This window comes from Bos mutus, chromosome 1 (assembly GCF_027580195.1).
Source record: "Bos mutus isolate GX-2022 chromosome 1, NWIPB_WYAK_1.1, whole genome shotgun sequence".
In the NCBI taxonomy this organism is placed as follows: Eukaryota; Metazoa; Chordata; class Mammalia; order Artiodactyla; family Bovidae; genus Bos; species Bos mutus.
In genome coordinates this window covers 42,143,581-42,169,722 of record NC_091617.1, presented here as the reverse complement: position 1 = coordinate 42,169,722, position 26,142 = coordinate 42,143,581, and the positions used below count along the sequence as shown (strand labels likewise).

The following is a 26,142-nucleotide window of genomic DNA, read 5'->3' as shown; positions in this document are numbered from 1 at the left end:
AATTTTAGGGACTTTTATCCCCTGAAAGATTGTATTATGGAATAATCAAGAAAGCGAAAGGAATGTTTCTCAAGGAATCACTTTTTAAATTGTAAATCATTAGAATGTGACTTAATTGATAAAGCACTTTTGGCTTACATGGTTATTTTCTATTTTCTTTAAAGAGTGGGCAGTAATATGTAACATTATTTAAACATATGAGTGTTTTATGATACTATATAACAACTTTTTAAGTAGCTAGACTGTCCAGAAATCTTTGTGAAATTAGTGTAGCGGTACCTATTTTCACAGACAAAAAGGATGTGTTTAATGATAGAGTTAAGACTGGCTCTCCAGATCTGTTCTTTTGATAGGCAGATTGTGTTGGAATGAGAAAAACTTTCATTGTGGCTTTTCCCCTTTGATTATTCTTTAATCTTTGGTGTCTGAGACATAGTGGTTGCCCCACAATCATAGAGGTGAAAATTAAGTTCATTTGTTGTTAATCTTAACTTTCTATACATATATAACTCCAATATTTTATTTTGGTTCATAGACATCTACTAGCGTCGTTTATGGAGAAGGCAATGGCACCCCACTCCAGTACTGTTGCCTGGAAAATCCTATGGATGGAGGAGCCTGGTAGGCTGCAGTCCATGGGGTCGCTAAGAGTCGGACACGACTGAGCGACTTCACTTTCACTTTTCACTTTCGTGCATTGGAGAAGGAAATGGCAACCCACTCCAGTGTTCTTGCCTGGAGAATCCCATGGACGGAGAAGCCTGGTGGGCTGCAGTCCATGGGGTCGCACAGAGTCAGACACGACTGAAGCGACGCAGTAGTAGCAGCAGCAGCAGCAGCAGCATCGTTTCCCTGATGGATATTGTTGATAATTAGTCCAAACATGAAATTTAAAAACAAATATTTAAGAGAAAAATCTTTGCTTACTTGTGTCCTTTTCCCACTCTATTGTATATATTTTCTTCCTGGATTTTGCTTAAAATTTCCATTTTAAATGAACTTTTGGGGAGATGAAGTAATTTGTGGGTAGATCTCTAAAAGAGAAGCTAAATATTTTAAAACCTAGTAGCTATTAAAGGAAAATGCATTCTGTAAAATAAATGTAAATGTGTGTCTATGTGTTCAAAGGTATATTTAAAGATATATATTCTGTCTTAAACCTTCATCCAAAGTATCTTTAAAAATTGTGTCTCTTAGATTCTTCAGATAATATTTACAAAGAGGGAAACTGAGGTCCTCAGGGCTTCATCTCGTAAATGATTCCGTGTCTATTATGTTTTCAGAGAAGTTTCCCTTTCTGTATTGTTTGTCCCCTTTCTCTATAATATGCTTAGGTCTTCCTTGTTTAAGAGAAAAAGTAAATATGTTTTCTTTCTCTTTACCACCAAACCTTTTGAAAAAGCTAAAGTAATGATAATATTAGGTATGTAATGATGATAATGATTTCTAATTTTTTTTATTTCTTATTCTGTAGAAGCTCAGTTTAATAATGAAAATAACTACCATGCATGCAGTGCTTGCATTGTGCCAGGTACTATTCAAATCTCTTTTGTCAATTAACTTATATAGTCTTCACAAGAACTCTTGAGATAGGTACTTTCATCACCCCCATTTACTGATGAGAGAACTACAGCACAGAGAGGTTGAATAAATTGCCCAAGGTCATACAGCTGGCGAATTGCTGTGTGGAATTCAAACCTAAGCAGCCTGGCTCCAGAATTGGTGTCTCTTACTGTAAGCCCTTGGCATGCTTGATTGTATTGAGTCCTACAAGAATCCTGCACATTATTCCCATAAAACAGATAAATTAAAAAAGTAAGCAACTTGCCCAAAGTCGTATAGGCAGAGTTGGGACTTGAATTAAGGTCTGGCTAACAGCAAAGTCTATAACCTCAACCACTAGGCTATAGAGTAATAGATACCAGCTATTAGTAGGTATCTATTGGCAGGTATTAACAGGTATCCAGCCAGTACATGAGACACAAGAGACATGGTTTCTATCCCTGGGTTGGAAAAATCCCCTGGAATAGGAAATTGCAAACTCACTCCAATATTTCTTGCCTGGAAAATTCCATTGACAGAGGAGCCTGACGGGCTACAGTCCATGGGGTTGCAAAGAGCAGGACCTGACTGAGCGTACACATGTGGTGGTGGTGACCTTACTCCTTAATTTCTTTTACTACATGGTCCACTTACCCTGTGGAGAAGGAAATGGCAACCCACTCCAGTATTCCTGCCTGGAGAATCCTGTGGACAGAGGAGCCTGGTGGGCTGCTGTCCGTGGGATCACACAGAGTCGGACACGACTGAAGCGACCATGCATGCATGCATGCATTGGAAAAGGAAATGGCAACCCACTGCAGTGTTCTTGACTGGAGAATCCCAGGGACAGAGGAACCTGGTGGGCTGCCGTCTATCAGGTCGCACAGAGTCGGACACGACTGAAGCAGCAGCAGCAGCCACTTACCCTAAACTGTTGAAACTAGCAACTTTCTAGTAAACATTAACTTTTTCCTTTTAGCTTTTTCCTTTATTTATTTTGAAATAACCATTTTTTTGGGGGGTGAGGGGGGCACGTGGCAGCTTGCAGGATCTCATTTCCCTGATCAAGGACTAAATCTGGGCCACAAGAGTGAAAGGCCAGAATCCTAACAACTAGGTCACCAGGAACTCCCTATTCTGACATTATTTTTTCTTTACAGTCAGTATTATAAAATATTTAATAGTAGTTTCAACATAGGTATTGACCAATCAAAACAAATGTCAGCCCTGAAAAATCTGTTTTCTACAGTGACTAAAATATGTTAACTGATGCACAAACATAAGAGAGACAAACTTTTTATACAACAAACACAACTTATATGAAAGCTAACCACCCAGAGGTAATATCTTCCTTCATTAACTCGCTCAGATTTCTATTACAGATTATCCTAATCCTTACCCTTCTCTCTCTCTAAATCCTAGCTGGACCTGTAACTCTTGTATTTAGCTTCAGCCTCATGCTTAATTTAACTCTCTAAACCTCAGTCAACTGATTTTTCTTTTTGCAAGCTTTGTCATTTTTTCTTTGGACAATGTCCTCAAAAGTTTGGTATTTTGCCTTCCAAGGGGACACTGGAGATGTCTGGAGATGTTTTTGGTTGTCCCACCGGGGACAGGCAGTGTTCCTGGCATCTAGGAGGTGTGTTATGTGCCTACAGCACATGGGACAGGCCCCCAGAGTACTGTCTGGCCCCAATTCTCAGTAGTGCTGCTTTAGATTGAGAGTATCAGCTCACTGCCTCCAAGTTGATCCTCAGGTAGTTAGTATTAAAATAAACATTGTACACATACTTTTACTGTTAATAGTGTTTTAGTTTTATTGCATTGTGCTTAGAAAAATTATAATATTCTTCTTTATGGAACTTGCTTTTATGTATAACCTAAGATATCTTTTTTTGTGACTGTCTGATGTATGCTTGAGAGGATGGTTTATTCTCTAATAGTAAGATATAAAGTTTAATATGCATCCAAAATATCTTATTATGCTGTTTAGGTTTTCATATTTTTATCTAGTTGATCTGTTTCTAGTATCTTTGTTCTTTCGGCATATCTTTGGGTTTTTGCTTTTATAAAGGTGATTGCAATGTCGTTGCATAGCTATTCATAATTATATTGTCTTCATTTTAAATAGTGACTTCTAGCATTAAAAAGTTTCTCCTTTGTCATATTTAGTACTTTTTAGTTTGCATTTTTCTTTGTCTGATATTAGTATCACATAGACACCTTCCCCCTCATCTCTTTTTACATTCATTTGCTTGGCATTCCTGTCTTTGTTCATTCCTTTCCTTTTAGCCTTGCTGAATCATTTTGTTTGGGATGTATTTCTTGTGTATTACATACTTGAGGGTCTCATTTTATGAACCAAATTGAAAATATTTTTTTTAAATAATTAAAGCTAAGACCTGTTTTATCTGTTTATAAAACTGTTTTTTTTTTTTTGGCTTAACTCATGTTATTTTAAGGTATAATCAGTCATGTGTTTTATATTTGCTGTGTTTATTTCTTTGTATTGTTTTCTTTTCATCTATATTTAAACTCCTTTTGGAGTTTAAATAAGTTTTGTAGTTTTAAGTATTACCTTCCAATTTATTTGATTTTATGTTCTTAAATGCCTCTAATCCCATTGACTTCATGTTTTATTATCTGATTTGTCTATTTTTCATGGTGTCTTTTCATTCCTACCACTTGCCTGTAACTCCTATCTTTTATTCATATAACATTCAGTGAACTGTTCTATTAGGTTGGTGCAAAAGTAATTGTGATTTTTGCCTTGTTGGAATTTACCATTTGATATTGAATACGTTCTGAAATAAATATGGTTATGTTATACCTCATTTTACTACATGTCTTTCACTGTGTTTTTTTTTTTTTTGCTAATGACTTATTACTTGCTGTGTATTTTATATGTATTTTAGACTATGGAAATGATGTTAGACAAAAAAGCAAATTTAAGTGATTTTCTTATATTTGAGTTCAAAATGGGTCAAAAAGCAGCAGAGACAACTTGCCACATTTGGCCCAGGAACTGCTAACAAACATACAACACAGTGGTGGTCCAGGAAGTTTTGCAAAGAAGACAAGAGCCTTGAAGATAAGCGTAGTGGCCAGCCATCAGAAGTTGAAAATGACCAATTGAGAGCATCATCGAAGCTGATCCTCTTATAATTATACGAGAAGTTGCTGAATTCAGTGTCGACCATTCTATGGTCGTTTGGCATTTGAAGCAAATTGGAAAGGTGAAAAAGCTCAGTAAGTGGGTGCCTCGTGAGCTGACCACAAATCAGAAAAATTGTCGTTTTGAAGTATCGTCTTCTCTTATTCTGTGCAACAATAAGGAACCATTTCTTGATCAGATTGTGACTTGCAATGAAAAGTGGCTTTCATACAACAACCGGCGATCACCAGCCCAGTGGTTGGACTGGAAAGAAGCTCCAAAGCACTTCCTAAAGCCAAACTTGCACCAAAAAAAGGTCATGGTCACTGTTTGGTGGTCTGTCGCTGGTCTGATCCACTACAGCTTTCTGAATCCTGGCAAAACCATTACATCTGAGACGTATGCTCAGCAAATCTATGAGATGCACCAAAAACTGCAATGCCTGTAGCCGGCATTGGTTGACAGAAAGGGCCCGCTTCCTCTCCATGACAAAGCCTGACCACATGTCTCACACCAATGCTTCAAAAGTTGAATGAATTGGGCTGCAAAGTTTTGCCTCGTTGACCATTTTCACCTGACCTCTCGTCAGCCTACTACCACTTCTTCAAGCATCTGGACGACTTTTTGTGGGGAAAATGCTTCCACAACCAGCAGGAGGCAGAAAATGTTTTAAAAGAGTTTATCAAATCCTGAAGCACAATTTTTATGCTACAAGAATAAGAAAGCATATTTCTCATGGGCAAAAATGTACTGATTGTAATGGTTCCTATTTCGATTAATAAAGATGTGTTGGAGCCTATTTATAATGATATAAAATTCACAGTCCGAAACTGCAATTACATTTGTACCAACCTAATTCTTTCCTCTTTCCTTCCTGCTGCTTTCCTCATTTCTACTCTGACAGAACAAAATTTATAACACATAGCCTGTATCATATAATATCTTAATCTTCAACTCATCCAACTTTTATCACTGTTTAAATATATTAAATGCTCACTGGCAGTCTTTTTACTTAAGTTCTCCCAAATGTATCTTAAATGAGTGAAGTTCATCTTTGAATAGATTGATTCCTTAAAAGAGGCTTGAGTACAGTTATCTTGTATGTTTAGAGCTGCTTAATTTAAAATTTTTTCTTACCTTGAGTATCAGTTTGATCTTATATGTAAGTTTTTGGTTCATATGTTCATTCTTTGACTTTTTTTTTTTTTTTTTCATTCTTTGAGTTAAAAAAAAATGCTCTTCCATTATCGCCTGGCTTTTTTATGTTACTGTTATTTTTTGAGAAGTTTGATACTAATTGAATTCTCTTGCCCTTATAAGATACTTAATTTTTGTATTGAAGCTTACGTAAAGATTCCTTTAAAGTCAAACAGTTTTACAAGGATATGTATTGAAGTTTATCATTGGGTTAGTTTTCACTGTATCCAATGAGCTCTTTCACTATTTAGATTCTAGAAAACTTTCTTGAATTATAGTTTAATGTTATTTCTGTTCCATTGTCGTGTGTATCTTTTTAAAATACCTTAATTGTAAGAAAACAGCCTTCTTTGCTGTTTCAATCACATTCATTTAAGCCACGTTCTCATTGATACTTTTTACTTTTTTCAGTTTCCTTTTCTCATTGTATTTGTTCTTTTCTTCAACATTTATTATCATATTTGCATTCAAATATTATTCCTTGTGCACCTTGTAATATTTCTGACATAATTTTGTCACTTTTTTAAAGCATTTCTTTTCTGAGATCAGCCAACTCTTTTTTTTCCCTACTTTTGGTCCATTTCTGTTCTTAGTTTTTGAGTTTCTGTTTCGAGGTGTTTTGCCATATCCCCAGTTGCTTGTTTGAGGACATTTAATTAAGTTTAGTGCTGTGTTCCAGTTTCTTTCTGTTTTACCATCATTTTGGGGGATGAGGGGGTTTCCATAAATTGAATTGCTGAGATTCTCATTTTTTTTCCTACCTTTTTTGTTTAAATAGATAAAGACAATGCCTAAGTATTTCTGTGGACAATACTGGCAGTTTGCAGTGGTTTATATGGTTTACAAGTTTTGTAGTTTATCATAAGTTCATGATAGCCCTCTTCTATTAGTGTAGTAAATTTTTCTTTCCTACTTTTTTTTTCCCCTCAAGAGAAGAGGCTATAGAAGGGAAGGGATTATCCATATATATATATATATATATAATAATCTTGCAAGATCCTAAATTTCCTGCTCTTATTTGATCACGTCCCCATCTTTGCCATACAGTTTCCATATCTCTCTGCTACTTTTAACCTACTTCTCCCACCGAAGTGTTTCCTATCCAAAATTCCCCTATTCAGGATTTCTTTGCTTTTAAGTTCCTTCTCTGAGGTCAGTCATCTTATCTACCAGTGGATTTAGTTTTCAGTATTTTCTAGCTATGCATGGGATATCTTTAAGTGTCTTTGTCTCCCCTGATGGGTCTTTCATTAACCTTTGCCAGTTAAATTACTTTTAGACTCCATGAAATCTCTTGATATGTTTTAGGGATTTGTGACCCTAACAAAAATAAAATAAATTTCATTCTTGGAGTTTCTTTTAAAGTTTTCTTTGTCAAAAAAAAAAGTATTATTTTACATCAAGTTAAAGTATAAATTATTTGATTTGAAAGAAGTGTTATTACAGTAAAATCATCATTAACATTTTATTTATGGGCAGGAGTTAAAGAAGTGATCTCTAATCTTAATGATTATGGGCGTCTTATGTAGTAGACATAAGAGCCATGTAAGAATTTCATGTGAGATAAAGTCCTGGTCTGTGAAAACATGATCTCAAGAAGGCTAAAGTCATCTCATATGTGTTTACCACAAAAATACATTGATTACTGTGAATTTTTTTTAATTAGAAGCTGGATGGGTACCCACATTTAACTTGGATTTGTTCCTAATGCAGAAGCGTTGTATGAGGTTGTTTGTTGCATTGGAAAGTACAGAAGCCACATGCATTTCAAAAGGCCTTAGTGAATCTGTGTACTCTAGAATGGTCAAGCTGGTTTGTGGACAAGAATAGAGAAATGCTAAAGCTTTGTCTCTGTAAATGGTGTCCTTCGGAATGTTTTTTCTAATGTTTTGAGACAGGTTAGTGAGGAATTGACACCTGTCCCATTTCTCATTGTCATTCAACTGGATAAAACTAGGCCATGTGATGCTGACCGTGCCCAAGAACTCCTATTTGTGAACCCTTACAGGAAATGTTAAAAAGTCTTTGACATCTTATTAGTGGTAAAAAGTTTACTTTTCCAGAAAATCTTTGAAAGAAATTTCTTGGTATGCTATGTATGTCTCACCTGTGATGCTTGGCAGCACATTTGGTTTTGCTGAAGTCCACACAGTTATAACTCATTGCTTTTCACATTAGTGTACTTAGTATAAGAAAACTCTGCCAGCTGTCCTAAAAGAAGCTGTCAGCTTAATAAGAGCCAGTGCCTTGAGTCATTTACCTTTTCTGAGTATGGAGCTTTCCTCTATCCAGAAATGTGCTGATTTTCCAGAGAAAAAGTCTTATAGTTCTCAGTTCAGGTAGAAAGTTTCACAAGAGAGAAGAAAAGCCTACTTAGAAAAATTTGATGAGGAAGATTGGTATTGCTTTGCAGATATTTTGATCCGAATGATTGCAAAAACATTTTCAGTCAGGACCCTTTGGTCACCATCATGGGTACTGATAAAAATTTGGGTGCTCTTTTGTCCATGCTGCCATTATGAAGGAGGATATTGGAGGAGGCAACTTTTCTTATAATCAGAGAAATGTAAAAGTTTTAGAGCTAAGTATATGACCTCCCTTACTCTTGGATTGGTTAAAAACATAGCTCTTAATATAGTGGTGTGATGAAATTTGTCTTTTTTTAATATTGAGGCTATATTAACTGGTATAGCTCACTTAAGTAGCAGTGTAGAAGCAAATATTAAAAATCACTCTAAAAATCACTCTTAAATATTTTAAAAGATAGAAGCTATGTTAGGAAAATGTTTATTGCAATGTTATTCACTGTGTAGAAAAATCAGAAGCAAGCTAAACTTCTGACAATAAGGAAACTAAGATATATCCACTATATGAATAACCCTTTTTGGCTGTTATTAATTGTTTGCTGTGAATGTTCTATCACCTATCTTTTGGTGAACATTAATGCATATTTCTGTATCTAGAAGAGGAATTGTTGGTTCCCTGACCAACCTAGATAGCATATTGAAAAACAGAGACATTACTTTGCCAGCAAAGGTCCATCTAGTCAAGGCTATGGGTTTTCCTGTGGTCATGTATAGATGTGAGAGTTGGACTGTGAAGAAAGCTGAGCACCAAAGAATTGATGCTTTTGAACTGTGGTGTTGGAGAAGACTCTTGAGAGTCCCTTGGACTGCAAGGAGATCCAACCAGTCCATTCTGAAGGAGATCAGCCCTGGGATTTCTTTGGAAGGAATGATTCTAAAGGTGAAACTCCAGTACTTTGGCCACCTTATGCAAAGAGTTGACTCATTGGAAAAGACTCTGATGCTGGGAGGGATTGGGGGCAGGAGGAAAAGGGGACGACAGAGGATGAGATGGCTGGATGGCATCACTGACTCAATGGACGTGAGTCTGAGTGCACTCTGGTAATTGGTGATGGACAGGGAGGCCTGATGTGCTGCGATTCATGGGGTCGCAAAGAGTCGGACACAACTGAGCAACTGAACTGAACTAAACTGAGTGTCCATATGGTCAGCTTTGGTAGATATTGCCAAGAACCTCTGTGGTTGTGCCATTCCACACCCACCACCAATGTAGGAGAGTTCTAGTTATTGTTCTCTATTTTTTTCTTTTATCACACTTCTAGTTTGTATGAACAGATATCACGTTGTAGCTTTGCCTTATTTAATGGCTAATGATGTTGTTCTCTCTTCATGTATTTATTAGCCACTGAATGTCTTCTGTGAAGAATCTTGAAGTTTTTAATGCATTTTTTTCTATTGGATGATTATTTTCTCATTTGTAGGGGTTCTTTTATATATTCTAAATATATGGGTTCTTTTTAGATATAAATGTTACAAATATTCTCCCTTAATATACCTTTCCTTTTTATTCCTTTATATTGGTATCTTTTGATAAGCAAACATTAATTTTAACTTAATTTTAATGTTCAGAATTTTTTTTTCATGATTAGTATTAATACTTTTCACATTCTGTTTTAAAATGTTTGCCCCCTTACAGGTTATGAAGATGTTCTCAGGGTTTTCCTCTAAATGCTTTAATTTTCCCCTTCTCCACATTTAAATCCTCAGTCCATCCAGATTGTTCTTTGTGAATGTGTGAAGTAAGAGTAAAGGTCTCAAGGTACATTTTCTCACATGAAACTTCAGTTCAGTCGCTCAATCGTGTCCGATTCTTTGTGACCCCATGAATCGCAGCATGCCAGGCCTCCCTGTCCATCACCAACACCCGGATTTCACCCAAACTCATGTGCATCGAGTCAGTGATGCCATCCAGCCATCTCATCCTCTGTCGTCCCCTTCTCCTCCTGCTCCCAATCCCTCCCAGCATCAGGGTCTTTTCCAATGAGTCAACTCTTCGCATGAGGTGGCCAAACAATTGGGGTTTCAGCCTCAGCATCAGTCCTTCCAATGAACACCCAGGATGGGTCTCCTTTAGGATGGACTGGTTGGATCTCCTGGCAGTCCAAGGGACTTGCAAGAGTCTTCTCCAACACCACAGTTCAAAAGCATCAATTCTTCGGCACTCAGCTTTCTTAACAGTTGAACTGTCACATCCATACATGACCACTGGAAAAACCATAGCCTTGACTAGACAGACCTGTGTTGGCAAAGTAATGTCTCTGCTTTTGAATATGCTATCTGGGTTGGTCATAACTTTCCTTCCAAGTAGTAAGCATCTTTTAATTTCATGGCTGCAGTCACCATCTGCAGTGATTTTGGAGCCCTCCAAAATAAAGTCTGATACTGTTTCCACTGTTTCCCCATCTATTTGCCATGAAATGATGGAACCAGATGTGGAACCAGATGCCATGATCTTCGTTTTCTGAATGTTGAGCTTTAAGCCAACTTTTTCACTCTCCTCTTTCATCTTCATCACGAGGCTTTTTAGTTCCTCTTCACTTTATTTCTGCCATAGAGGTGGTATCATCTGCATAGCTGAGGTTATTGATATTTCTCCTGGCAATCTTGATTCCAGCTTGTGCTTCTTCCAGCCCAGCGTTTCTCATGATGTACTCTGCATAGAAGTTAAATAAGCAGGGTGACAATATACAGCCTTGACGTACTCCTTTTCCTATTTGGAACCAGTCTGTTGTTCCATGTCCAGTTCCAACTGTTGCTTCCTGACCTGCATGTAGGTTTCTCAAGAGGCAGGTCAGGTGGTCTGGTATTCCCATCTCTATCAGAATTTTCCACAGTTTATTGTGATCCACACAGTCAAAGGTTTTGGCATAGTCAATAAAGCAGAAATAGATGCTTTTCTGAAACTCTCTTGCTTTTTCAATGATCCAGTGGATGTTGGCAATTTGATCTCTGGTTCCTCTGCCTTTTTTAAAACCAGCTTGAATATCCGGAAGTTCATGGTTCACGTATTGCTAAAGCCTGGCTTGGAGAATTTTGAGCATTATTTTACTAGTGTGTGAGATGAGTGCAATTGTGCGGTAGTTTGAGCATTCTTTGGCATTGCCTTTCTTTGCAATTGGAATGAAAACTGACCTTTTCCAGCCCTGTGGCCACTGCTGAGTTTTCCAAATTTGCTGGCATATTGAGTGCAGCACTTTCACAGTATCATCTTCCAGGATTTGAAATAGCTCAACTGGAATTCTATCACCTCCACTAGCTTTGTTCATAGTGATGCTTTCTAAGGCCCACTTGACTTCACATTCCAGGATGTCTGGCTCTAGGTCAGTGATCACACCATCGTGATTATCTTGGTTGTGAAGATCTTTTTTGTACAGTTCTTCTGTGTATTCTTGCCACCTCTTAATATCTTCTGCTTCTGTTAGGTCCATACCATTTCTGTCCTTTATCGAGCTCATCTTTGCATGAAATGTCCCCTTGGTATATCTAATTTTCTTGAAGAGATCTCTAGTCTTTCCCATTCTGTTGTTTTCCTCTATTTCTTTGCATTGATTGCTGAGGAAGGCTTTCTTATCTCTCCTTGCTATTCTTTGGAACTCTGCATTCAAATGAGTATATCTTTCCTTGTCTCCTTAGCTTTTCGCTTCTCTTCTTTTCACAGCTATTTGTAAGTCCTCCTCAGACAGCCATTTTGCTTTTTTGCATTTCTTTTCCAGGGGGATGGTCTTGATCCCTGTCTCCTGTACAATGTCATGAACCTCCGTCCATAGTTCATCAGGTAGTCTGTCTATCAGATCTAGTCCCTTAAATCTATTTCTCACTTCCACTGTATAATCATAAGGGATTTGATTTAGGTCATACCTGAATGGTCTAATGGTTTCCCTACTTTCTTTAATTTAAGTCTGAATTTGGCAATAAAGAGTTCATGATCTGAGCCACAGTCAGCTCCTGGTCTTGTTTTTGCTGACTGTATAGAGCTTCTCCATCTTTGGCTGCAAAGAATATAATCAATCTGATTTCGGTATTGACCATCTGGTGATGTCCATGTGTAGAGTCTTCTCTTGTGTTGTTGGAAGAGGGTGTTTGCTATGAACAGTGTGTTCTCTTGGCAAAACTTTATTAGCTTTTGCCCTGCTTCATTCCGTATTCCAAGGCCAAATTTGCCTGTTACTCCAGGTGTTTCTTGACTCCCTACTTTTACATTCCAGTCCCCTATAATGAAAAGGACATCTTTTTTGGGTGTTAGTTCTAAAAGGTCTTGTAGGTCTTCATAGAACCATTCAACTTCACCTCTTCAGCGTTACTGGTTGGGGCTAGGCTTGGATCACCATGATATTGAATGGTTTGCCTTGGAAATGAACAGAGATCATTCTGTCGTTTTTGAGATTGCATGCAAGTACTGCATTTCGGACTCTTTTGTTGACCTTGATGGCTACTCCATTTCTTCTTAGGGATCCTGCCCACAGTGGTAGATATAATGGTCATCTGAGTTAAATTCACCCATTCCAGTCCATTTTAGTTCACTGATTCCTAGAATGTCGATGTTCACTCTTGCCATCTCCTGTTTGACCACTTCCAATTTGCCTTGATTCATGGACCTGACATTCCAGGTTCCTATGCAATATTGCAGCATTGGACCTTGCTTCTATCACCAGTCATACCCACAACTGGGTATTGTTTTTGCTTTGGCTCCTTCCCTTCATTCTTTCTGGAATTATTTCTCCACTGATCTCCTGTAGTATATTGGGCACCTACTGACCTGGGGAGTTCCTCTTTCAGTGTCCTATCATTTTGCCTTTTCATACTGTTCATGGGGTTCTCCGGAGAAGGCAATGGCACCCCACTCCAATACTCTTGCCTGGAAAATCCCATGGACAGAGGAGCCTGGTGGGCTGCAGTCCATGGGGTCACTAAGAGTCGGACATGACTGAGCGACTTCACTTTCACTTTTCACTTTCATGCATTGGAGAAGGAAATGGCAACCCACTCCAGTGTTCTTGCCTGGAGAATCCCAGGGACAGGGCAGCCTGGTGGGCTGCCTCTGTGGGGTCGCACAGAGTCGGACACAACTGAAGTGACTTAGCAGCATGGGGTTCTCATGAACCTTATTCATCTTAAAATGTGCAAATACTGGATCTGTCATTTATTCATGAACAAAATAATGTTGAAATAACCACTTTCCCTGAAATCAAAGTGAACAATGACTAAGTAGTCCTAATCTTTCCTTCTTTAGAAGGAAAGGCAAATCCATTCTTAGTGATATTACTGAGTCCCTTTTAAACATATTAATTTGTCCCTCCCCACCTCTCTCTCTCCCTTTTGGTAACCATAAGTTTGTTTACTGTGTCTGTGAGTCTATCTTGTAATGAATTCATTTGTATTATTTTTTAGATTCCCTGTATAAATGATATCATATATCGTCTTTGTCTGACTTACTTCTCTAGGTCCATTGATGTTGCTGCAAATGGCAATATTTTGCTTTTTATGGCTGTGCGTGTATATATGTGTATATACATACATACACATATATATGTATGTATATATGTATCACATCTTTATTTTATCCTTTCATATGTTGATAGTTAGATTGCTTCTGTATCTTGACTGTTGTAAATAGTGCTTTGTGAACACAGGGCGGGATGGGTACACGTGTCTTTGTGAACACAGGGCAGGGTGGGTACACGTGTCTTTGTGAACACAGGGCAGGGTGGGTACACGTGTCTTTTCAAGTTAGAGTTTTTGTCTTTTATGAATATATTACCAGGAGTGGGATTGCTGGATCATATGGTCGCTTTATTTTACGGTTTTCCATAGTGGCTACACCAGTTTACATTCCCATCAGCAATATAGAAGAGTTCCCTTTTCTTCACGCCCTCCCCAGCATTTATTATTTGTAAAATTTTGATGATAGCATTCTGACAGGTTTGAGGTGATACCTCATTTCTCTAGTAATTAGCAGTGTTGAGCATCTTTTCATGTGCCTCTTGGCCATTGGAATGTCTTCTTTAAAGAAATGCCTATTTAGGTCTTCTGTCCATTTTGATTAGGTTATTTTTTACAATTGACTTCTGTATATATGGACTTCCCTGGTGGTTCAGACAGGAAAGTGTCTGTCTACAGTGCAGGAGACCTGGGTTCGATCCCTGAATTGGGAAGATCCCCTGGAGAAGGAAATGGCAATTCACTCTAGGACTATTGCCTGGAAAATCCCATGGACAGAGGAGCCTGGTAGGCTACAGGCCATGGGGTTGCAAAGAGTCGGACACGACTGAGTGGACTTCACTTTCTGTATATATAAGGGACCTTACTTCCCTTACCAATTCTGGTTGGAGTGGTGGTCGTGGTGATAGAGGTGAATTATTTAGCATTTTCTACTCATATGATAATATATAGTCCTTGAAAATGATGTCTATGGAAGTACAGATTACTCTTATTAAAGTGATTTGGTGGTGGCTTAGTCACTAAGTCATGTCCGAAGTGGGTTGCCATTTCCTTTTCCAGGGGATCTTTTTTTTTTTTCCCAGGGAACTAAACCCGGGTCTCCTGCATTGCAGGCAGATTCTTTCCTGACTGAGCTATAAGGGAAGCACATAAAGTGATATTGCTCAACTTAAAATATTTTTAGAACTTTTTATTCAGAATTTGTTAAAGTTACCATGCACATAAGAAAAACTCATTTTTATTAGTTATTGGTTCAATATCTTTTCTTTTAATTCTTTTATTTTCTTCTCTTTTATCTTAATAAACTTAGATCTGTTCTGACGGAAGATCTGTTATTTTTTACATGTCTGTGAAACCTTAAAGAGTAAAAGTTGCTAGGCAGTTAGATATATGCTTCTGAAGTTCAAGGAAAAGGCTTTATAGAGGCATGAATGTGAATTGTCGTTATCATAGTTAAAACTGTAGGACTGAACATGACCACCTAAAGGGGTTGACAGAAGTCCAACAGTTCTTGGAAGAAAACTTGAGAAGATCTGTAAAAGTTTGGAGGGGTCCCTGTGCTCAGAAATCTGGGGTAACCCTATGGGAAACATGTTAAGAATACCACCAATTAACTGTTGGTTCATTTATGAGCCACTTGCCTACCTGAAATACTTTAATTTTGTTTTTTAATTCCTTGTCACTGTTTAAAAGGGAATACTCGTGTTTCACAGGAAATTGAGTCATTATAAGGTCAGTGATGTCTGAATACACTGTTTCTGCCTTTGAGTCATTTGAACAGTTTATTACTTCCGGTTTTTTTTTATTCTCTCTCCAGAGTAATATTCTAGTCATCATTTTAGATTAATGTAATACCTAGTTTGGTCAGCTTGGTGTATTATTATGATTCTGTTACCTACATCGTACATAATGTTGACTTTATGAATCATACCAAATATCTGCTTTTCTTTCATCCTAGGCAAATACTGCGGTCTGGGCTTGCAAATGAACCATTCAATTGAATCAAAAAGCAATGAAGTCACAGTGCTGTTCATGAGTGGAATTCATGTTTCTGGACGAGGATTTTTGGCTTCATACTCAGTTATAGAAAAGCAAGGTAATTTTCACTTTATATGATGATTCCCACATTTTACAATTTCTGAAAACAGAAATGCGGTATTTTCTTTGAGTACCTGTTATCTGAGATTGGAATAGAGTAGGAAGATCGAACAGTTTATAACACATACATAAATATGACAAATAAAATTAAATCAGTTTCAGAATTTTAAAAATTAAGTATACTAACTTTTTATAAAGTCCTTTTATATACTTACCTTTCCTTGGCAGAAGAAATACTGATTTTTCCACTTTTATAAGACTGGAACACAAGCAATAACTTTTAAAAAATCTGTCAGTTACTGAAATAATCAATTTAAAGCTTTATTATCCACAGGTTACCGGTTCATCTTACTGTGTTAAAAACCGTATTACCATTCTTTCCTAAAAAAGTGTGTTGCATGCCAGCAGGAGTAATGGGGAAAGTGCTCTCTGAGACACTGCAAAATAAGTATGAGATATTTTCTAAATTGTTAACATTTACAATATGAAGGGGGAGTTAAAAACAAGGCTATTTAGTGGAATAGAATGGAAAATTACCTCAAATCTCTGTAAGCTAAAATGCAGGACTTGAATGAAATCTCTCTCAAGTTTTGGTCACTGTAGCATTCGTTCATTCCCCTCTGCCATTGGGTTCTTGTGGCGAGAAAAATTTTTTTAATTTTACTAATACAAAGAAATCATTTAAAGTAGAAAATTGATAATTATTTTGATATTCAACAATGATTTTATCTAGGCTGACCATTTAAAATTAAAAATTAGCCTCTACTTTATGTTATGTAAATGAGAAAATCGTTAAGAACCTCCTCGGCATGAGAATGTCTGGGAATGAATGAGCCTGGGAAGGATTTGGGGCGGTGCCAGCTGTTCCTTCCCGGCTGTGCTGGGTTTGAGATACACGCTCTGTGCCTCATTAAAAGTTGCGTTAATATACTGTATTGGTGTTTTTCTTTCTGGCTTACTTCACTCTGTATAATAGGTTCCAGTTTCATCCACCTCATTAGAACTGATTCAAATGTATTCTTTTTAATGGCTGAGTAATACTCCATTGTGTATATGTACCACAGCTTTCTTATCCATTCATCTGCTGATGGGCATCTAGGTTGCTTCCATGTCCTGGCTATTATAAACAGTGCTGCGATGAACATTGGGGTACACGTGTCTCTTTCCCTTCTGGTTTCCTCAGTGTGTATGCCCAGCAGTGGGATTGCTGGATCATAAGGCAGTTCTATTTCCAGTTTTTTAAGGAATCTCCACACTGTTCTCCATAGTGGCTGTACTAGTTTGCATTCCCACCAACAGTGTAAGAGAGTTCCCTTTTCTCCACACCCATGGGGAGGGAGGAAGGAGGAGGGTTCAGGATGGGGAACACAGGTATACCTGTGGCGGATTCATTTCGATAGTTGGCAAAACTAATACAATATTGTAAAGTTTAAAAAAAAAAAAAAAGTTGCGTTAAGAGTATAAGAGAGGGGAGCTGCTGTATGTAAAGGAAGATCTGCTTTCCCTTAATCTCTAAGCTATGGGAAAAGGTGTAAAGGCTAATAGAATCCCTCAGAGTGAAAAAGAAAGCTCATTTGAATGGAATAATGGAAAGAAATGAACTGGAAATGTTCTGCTAAATAAATAGTTAATGTATTTGACAGAACAAGGAGACTAAGGCAGCGGGGTGTTGTAGAAGGGGCACTGGGTAGCTCTGGAATAAGAGCTTGCCTCTGCCACCAGCCAGGGGACCTCTGACCGGTCACGTCACCGCGGTGAGCTTCATCTGCAAGTGGGTTAGTTATGAGGACTAAATCTAATAATACATGTTTAGTGTCTTAGGCACATATCACAGTAGGCAGAAAAAAATGTTAGTTTCACCCCTTCACTACTGTACAAACATGTATCTCATTTTTCCCACTGCCCACCCTCCCACTGTCAAGAGAATAAGGCAGAAAACACAGTAAAATGATAAGCTTCCTGTCCTTTTCAGTTTTACTTTGTGAAAGTCTTGGGTTATTGGGTGAAAGGATAGAAGATAATTAGTTTCTTATTCTCCTTAAGTTTCTTGTCGCCGTGTCAGTTTAAATTATTTATTCTACATTTTCCCATTTGCCCCTTTCTCTCTTTGTCATTCATTGAGTTAAAAGTTTCTGGAAAATAAGTATCTCCTCTTAAAAAAAAAAAAAAGTTTCTTACATTGGATATTTAAATTACAGAGCTTTTGATCCACAGGGATCTGAATGTCCTATACTAGAGTTTCTTAAGAACTTAATAGTCATCTCAGATACCAGAAGCACTGTCTGTGCTAAGCTTCAAATAGCTGTGTCACTATTTTAGATGAATCTTAGGCTCCAAAGATTTTTTGAAATATCCACCATAATCTGGAACTTCTTTATAGTAACACTGTCCAAAGTCATAATCATCTTGGGAATTCCTTATTTCACAGCTCGCTCTTGGACTTTTTCTTAATGTTTTTTGTGTGCTCTTGCCCATCCATCAAGCATTTGTTTTATTCGAAGTGAATTGGCTAGATTCAAGAGGGCACTGGTTGAATCTCATATTACTTCTTCTTGAGTGGCCTTTCAGGCATAATTTCTTGTAATGACTTGTTCATTTGAAGGCTGGTTGGCTTTGGTTTAGAGTCTCAGTTTGTTACCATCCAGGAAACCTAGCTGCCACACTGAATTCCATGAATATTTTCAAGGAACATCACATGTGCCCAGCTTCATAACCTAGGTGAAGGTTGAGAGTATTTGGGAATGCAAAAGTGGTGAAAACCTTGCTTCACTGGCTTCCTCATGTGTTAAAGTGTCACAAAGACTTGTTAATGTTATAGTGTGATGTGTTGTTGATAGCATGATTTTGTGTGAGATAGACTAGTTTTCGTTACTTCTTACAGGAGCCCATTGCAAAATTATATTCCCTTTAGTACCTTATTTCCTGCCATATTCCTGGCACTGGGAAGACAGCAGTAAATGAGACAGAGGCAATCACACCTTCATAGGACTTGCAGTAAAGGGTTGGAAAAAGGCATTAAACACGTGGTTGCTTAATTGCAGTTAAAATAAGCGTGATGAAGGAAACATTTAAACAATAAGAGGCCAGAGGGGTACGGGTAGTAGGAGATAGATGAAGATTAAAGCTCTCTTCAAGAAACCACTCCTGAGCCCAGAATCAAAGGATTAATTGGAGGTTCCAGACAAACAAGGAAGAACACTACAAGGAAGAGAATAGCAGATGCACAGGCCAGGAACTTTGAGGGAACTGGAGAAACAGCCAGCACAGCTGAGGTGAAGTGAATGAGTAGAAAGTCAGTCACATTATTCAGGACCTTGTGGAAGATGTAAGGGTTAGAGTTTTATCAAAAAAAAAAAAAAAAATTGCATGGAAGCTATTAGAGCAGAGGAGTGATGTAACTGGATTTATGTTTTTGCAATTCCTTGATCTGTAAAGAATGGGCCAAAGAGAGGGGAAAATAATTGTAAGGAGGCCAGTTAAAAGGCTATTCAGAGGAACCTGGATCAGAGATGATCAAATTAAGATCTTGTTTGGGAAGATCTCCTGGAGGAGGGCATGGCAACCCACTCCAGTATTCTTGCCTGGAGAATCCCATGGACAGAGGAGCCTGGCAGGCTATGGTCCATGGGATCACAAAGAGTCAGACAAGAAGGAAGTGACTTAGCGTGCGTGTATACAATGCATGTTATAAAAGTAGCTCCAGAATTAGGCCAGATTCCAATTTAATTCTTCTTAAAGACTTGAACAGGCGTGTCTTTTCCAGGGAAACATTTCAGAGAGTTAGTATTCGGTCTGCACAAATTCATGTTGAAGTAAGAGGCTTTGGACACAAAGAAGCCTCTCGGGTGAGGCGCTGAGTTGCTGTGGTGTCTTGGGCTCTGTACCTGGTGTCCTCTTCCCTTCAGAGTCTAATTTTTGTAATTTATGGTCTTATTCCTCTTTGTTATTTTTAAGATCTTTGAGCAGAAGTTTCCAATCTTTCCCATTACCAGTTACCACTTTTAATTTTCACCTGTAAATGATTTTATCTACCAATGAAAGGAAGTTTCCCTGTTTCCACTGGGTAACATAGAAAGACAGAAAAATATATGAATCAGCACTTCAGTGATAATTAGAAGATTGGTAGTTCTACTCTGACTTGGTGTGTGTGTTAAGTCACTTCAGTAGTGTCCAACTCTTTGCGACCCTATGAACTGTAGTCCGCCAGGCTCCTTTGTCCATGGGATTCTCCAAGCAAGAATACTGGAGTGGGTTGCCATTTCCTCCTCCAGGGGATATTCCCAACCCAGGGATGGAACTAGACTTTCTGAAATTGAAATTTTTATCTGACAATTGAAGGGACTCCCTGGTCGCTCAGGCAGTAAAGAATCTGCCTGCAATGCAGGAGACCCGGGTTCAATCCCTGAGTCTATAAAATCCCCTGGAGAAGGAAATGGCAACTCACTCCAGTATTCTGGCCTGGAGAATTCCATGGACAGAGGAGCCTGGCAGGCTACAGTCCATGGGGTTGCAAAGAGTCGGACACGACTGAGCAACTAACACTTTTTCCTTTTCTGACAGTTGAAGATATTCATGGATTCTGAGGTATCCTGGGGTTAGAAGTTCTGTAGAGCGAAACTCCTTGTTACTGCTGGTCTTACCGAGAGAGGCACAGCCAGCCTTGCACAGGTCCAGATGCACTTAGGTCTTTTAATTCAGAATGATAAATGATGCTGACATTTTTATCCTAAAATATAAATGTAAAAAACAACATTTACCATGGGACTTGAAAATAAAATAAATTTTATAGATGAGTGCTCTCAATTCCTGGTTTTGAATCTGTTCAACATTAGCCAGTTTCTAAGTAAAGCTCAACATTTCTAGGATGACTCTGGGCAATAATTTTTTAGGTAATTTTAGTTACTGAATAATGAGCTCAGAAGACATATCTACATTTGCATCAGTAGCTTCAGGTCTTTTAAGGCAGCCTCTGTTTGTCGTGTGCCATCAATTAGTTGTCTGTGTGTGTGACTCTCTGTGTGTACACATATCTAGGTACATGGCCAGCTGAAAAGTGATAGTCTGATATTCCTTTTTTAAAATGTGAATTATCACTTGAAAAGTAATTTTAAAGCTTATTACTTCAGATTTCATCAATCCAGAGTTTTATAGTGGTCAAAGTTTGCCTTTTTCTTTTTTTTAGAAAGAAACAGGAACTAGTTTAAAATTTCATGTGAAATAAAGTAATCCAATGAAGATATATTAACCTATTCCCTAAGTGGAATTCATAAACACTTGTTTATTCATTGTCTGCCAACACCTTCGAATCTGATGACAGTGTGCATAAGACTTGGGAACAGCTGAGCCTGGCAAATATTCCCACTTGACAGGGTTATTGTTGCTATATGTTAGATTATTTTTAGAATTAACAACAATAGTATAAAAAGTTTTAATTGCTACATTCTTTAACCACATTTTTTTGGCAGATATTTTCCATTTCTTCCATCTTCCATCAGATTATATTAACTTATAAATGAAACGTAGGGGCAGAATAGAGAGCTCCTTTCTAATAGAGTCCAGATTTCTGTAACTGGTTGTTTTTTTTCCTGCTTGGGATGTTTTTGGTTTTGAAAATAGAGCATGAATTCCTTGTTTGCTACCTTAATTGTACAGTAATTTTATAGGATCCTTTCTGTTTTGAGTACTATGTTAGCTACGTTTCTGTTTTTAGTTTTTCTGTTGTGTACCTAGTTTCTGTTGTATCTGGCAAGCAGTTAAAAACTTTTAAGCTATTCAGTAAGATTTTATTAATGAAGTCTCAGTTGACATGCATATTTTAAAATTTGTCCTTGTACACAAATCAGTATGTATGGTGTTTGTATACATGCAGAAAAATATCTGTATTTTGTTGTCAATTTGTAGAACTAAGGTGCTGATGAATAGTTTTACCAGTTTTGCAGAGAAAGAGCATTTATAAACACAATTAGTTTGTTAAGATGATATAACTCAAAGAGACAGTTTATCTTTGTGAGATAAAGTTTATTTCAAGCTGACAGATAACCTGAAGAGCACCTTAATGATTTTAAGTGTTTTCTATGTGGTTTGGGTTTTGTTTTTGTTTTTTTTCTTTTTAGTAAGTTAGAAGTGCTTTGAAGGGGCTGCATATATATTTGTGCTGACTTGTGCCATCCAGGGGACAAATTCATTCACTGCAACTCTCACTAGATACTATGCGTGTCCTCGATACTAGATTACAAAAGATGTCTTATAATTTTTAATATTTTTAAGTGTCTTTTATATTTAATATACAATGTCTTATGTTATTTTAACATGTCTTATAATTCATTTTTTAGTATATAGGCATTTAGGTGTGAAGAGGATTTGATTTATCCATAAGTAGTCTGTGGTCTATTCAACTGTATCACTTACTGCTTAGGCAACTGAGCCATGCCTACATTGTCTGTTTAAAAAAAAATTTTTTTTTAATATTTCCATCTGAGAAAATTTCCCCTGAGCTCCTGTTGTGGACTCAGCTTCCATAGATGGTGATGTATTAATAATCTTTCTAGGAGAAACATAAGACTTACTCTACTCTCAGTATGTAAAAGGAGATTCGATGTAAAATACTACAGAAGTTATCTCCCACTTAGTAAATGTTGGTTTGCTAATGTTAGACTCTCAATCACGATAAATTACATTTTATTATATATGTAAATTTCCCTGACACTACATTGCAAATGGTACAAATCAGTGCCAGGTTCCTATTGTGGAAACAAGGAATTATGCCCAGGGTCACGCAATAATACTGACATGAGAATCAAGTAGAAAGATGAACCTGTCCCTAGTCCGCTAGCTCTTGAATGGAGGGACTATCTGTACACTTACAGTGCAAGGTTGCTGACAGAGAGAATTAGGAAAGCATGGTGTCATGTCCCTTCAGGCTCTGGGGAGTTTGTTAGTTAAAAGAATTTCAAGCAAATAAAGGAGGAGAATCTGTAGGTCTACATTGTCTTGCTTCATGTATTTTCTTACTTCTGGTAAATAAATATAATTAGTTATAGTGCTTTATGCTTTGTGGAAAGAAAAGTGGAAGTGTTAGTCGGTCATGTCCGACTCTTTGTGACCCCATGGACTACAGCCCGCCAGGCTCCTCTGTCCCTGGGATTTCCCAGGCAAGAATACTGGAGTGAGTTGCCATTTCCTACTCCATGCTTTCTTGAGTTAGAATAAATACAGGCACTCAAGCATCACTTCCCTCAGGAGTAAATGGCATCAAGTGAACAAAACTTACACCCTGCAGCTAATATAGTTTGTGTTATACTCTTGTGATAGATACTAACACTGCTGCGAGTCATTTTCAGTATATTCAAGATCATAACAGTATTAATTGGAGGAAAATCTAAATCTCTTTCACAGTCTGTAGTCTCAGGAATAACCAGTGCTGTCAATCAAAAATATTTCTAAGTTAGTAACCAATATGCTGATACTTTTTATTGTATGTGAACTTATAAAATATTTATCATATTTTCATAGTATTTTATGTGGATTAGCATTAGATGTCATTTTTAAAAATTATTTCATGAAATAATTATGAAGCTCCCAAGCCTATTCAGTTATTATGTATTGGAAAAATTTTTAATTGTAGTTTAAAGAAAGGCCTGTGTATAAGATATCAATTATGGCTCATAGTGATATTGCTAACTAAGTCAGAGCTGTCTTAGAAAATCTGATGTTGATGTTTTCGTTACGAAAACCCTGAATCTGTCATCCTGTTATTGAATATTGGCTCACCTTTTAATTTTTTTTTAATTTTCTCATGCTCTTCCTCGCAATCACATTATCCTCCCTGCAAAACCCCACTGACCCTTTCCTCCTCTATGAAGCCTTCTGAGGTTAAGGAAGGCAGATGTTACAGCAGCTCTTCGTGTAGACATTATGATCACACTCACTTCGGGGTAGACACTGCTGCTAAGACCAGTGTAGACTCTGCCCTGTGGATACCACCTGTCCTTTGGGCTGTGCAAGAAAAGAGGGATTGGGTGCTATGGGCTTTGGAAGAACCCCTGTGGCATGCTCCTTGCTACTGCTGCTACTCTGTTGTCCAGAGCATCAAGATGAAGTATGCCATATATTTGGTGTTTTGTGTAGTAATGTGTATGTTATAAATATTCTTTTGTATTTATTAAGGATTAAAATTACCAAAAAAATTTCCCATGCAGAAGCTCTTAGTGAACAGAGTGAATTATATACTGCTGTTCACTGTGAACAAACTACTGATTTTCTGGTGTTACCAGACGTGTTAAAGTGGACCCAGCATAACTGAGCTGACAATGAGTGCTTTATTGGTGCTTCTTCTTGCAGTTATCATTGCCTAACTGTTATGTGTGTGTACTCAGTCATGTCTGACTCTCTGTGACCCCATGGACACAAGAGATAGCTGGAGTAACAGTCATGTTTGGCCTTGGAGTACAAAATGAAGCAGGCAGAGGCTAACAGAGTTTTGCCAGAAGAACGTATTGGTCATGTCCAACATGCTCGTCCAACAATACCAGAGACGACTCTACACATGGACATCACCAGAAGGTCAATACCAAAATCAGATTGATTATATTGTTTGCAGCCAAAGATGGAGAAGCTCTATACAGTCAGCAAAAACAAGACCAGGAGCTGACTGGCTCAGATCATGAACTCCTTATTGCCAAATTCAGACTTAAATTGAAGAAAGTAGGGAAAACCACTAAACCATTCAGGTATGACCTAAATCAAATCCCTTATGACTATACAGTGAAAGTGACAAATAGATTGGGATTAGATCTGATAGAGTGCCTGAAGAACTATTGACGGAGGTTTGTGACATTGTATAGGAGGCAGTGATTAAGACCATTCCCAAGAGGAAGAAATGCAAAAAGGCAAAATGGTTGTCTGAGGAGGCCTTAGAAATAGCTGAGAAAAGAAGAGAGGCGAAAGGCAGCAGGGAAAAGGAAAGATATACCCATCTGAATGCAGAGTTCCAAAGAATAGCAAGGAGAGATAAGAAAGCCTTCCTCAGTGAACAATGCAAAGAAACAGAGGAAAACAATAGAATGGGAAAGACTAGAGATCTCTTCAAGAAAATCAGAGATAACAAGGGAACATTTCATGCAAAGATGGGCACAATAAAGGACAGAAATGGTATGGTCTTAATAGAAGCAGAAAATATTAAGAAGAGGTCTCAAGAATACACAGAGGAACTATACAAAAAAGATCTTCATGACCCAGGTAGCCATGATGGTGTGATCACTCACCCAGAGCCAGACATGCTGCAATGTGAAGTCAAGTAGGCCTTAGGAAGCATCACTACAAACAAAGCTAGAGGAGGTGATGGAATTCCAACTGAGCTATTTCAAGTTCTCAGAGATGATGCTGTGAAAGTGCTGCACTCAAAACTCAGCAGTGGCCACAGGACTGGAAAAGGTCAGTTTTCATTCCACTCCCAAAGAAAAACAATGCCAAAGAATGTTCAAACTACTGCACAATTGTACTCATCTCACACGCTAGCAAAGTAATACTCAAAATTCTCCAAGCTAGACATCAAAACACTACATGAACTGAGAACTTCCACATATTCAAGCTGGATTTAGAAAAGGCAGAGGAACCAGAGATCAAATTGCCAACATCCGTTGGATTATAGAAAAAGCAAGAGAATTCCAGAAATATATCTGCTTCTGCTTGATATGCCAAAGCCTTTGACTTCCACAACAAACTGTGGAAAATTCTTAAAGAGTTGGGAATACCAGACCACCTTACCTGCCTCCTGAGAAATCTGTATGCAGATCAAGAAGCAACAGTCAGAACCAGACAGGGAACAATAGGCTGGTTCCAAGTTGAAAAAGGAGTACATCAAGGCTGTATATTATCATCCTGCTTATTTAACATATGCAGAGTACATCATGCAAAATGCCAGGCTGGATGAAGCACAATTTGGAATCAAGATTGCCAGGAGAAATATCAATAACCTCAGAAATGCAGATGACACCACCCTTATGCCAGAAAGCAGAGTCACTAAAGCACCTCTTGATGAAAGTGAAAAAGGAGAGTGAAAAAGCTGGCTTAAAACTCAACATTCAAAAAACAAAGATCATAACATCCAGTCCCATCACTTTATGGCAAATAGATGTGGAAACTGGTAGATTTTATTTTTGGGGCTCCAAAATCACTGCAGATGGTGACTGCAGCCATGAAATTAAGACACTTGCTCCTTGGAAGAAAAGCTATGACCAACTGAAACAGCATATTAAAAAGAAGAGACATTACTTTGCTGACAAAGGACCATCTAGTTAAAGCTATGGTTTTTCCAGTAGTCATGTATGGATGTGAGAGTTGGACCAT

The 26,142-nt window shown here is 37.8% G+C and overlaps 1 protein-coding gene across 1 annotated transcript in view; it reads left to right on the top strand.

The window, feature by feature from the left end:
* DCBLD2 (discoidin, CUB and LCCL domain containing 2) overlaps positions 1-26,142 on the top strand; it is an 81,387-nt gene that overhangs the window by 25,236 nt on the left and 30,009 nt on the right. Inside the window, exon 3 of the mRNA XM_070368173.1 lies at positions 15,656-15,793. Coding sequence (XP_070224274.1) covers positions 15,656-15,793 — 138 coding nt within the window. The remainder of the gene's footprint in view (positions 1-15,655; positions 15,794-26,142) is intronic.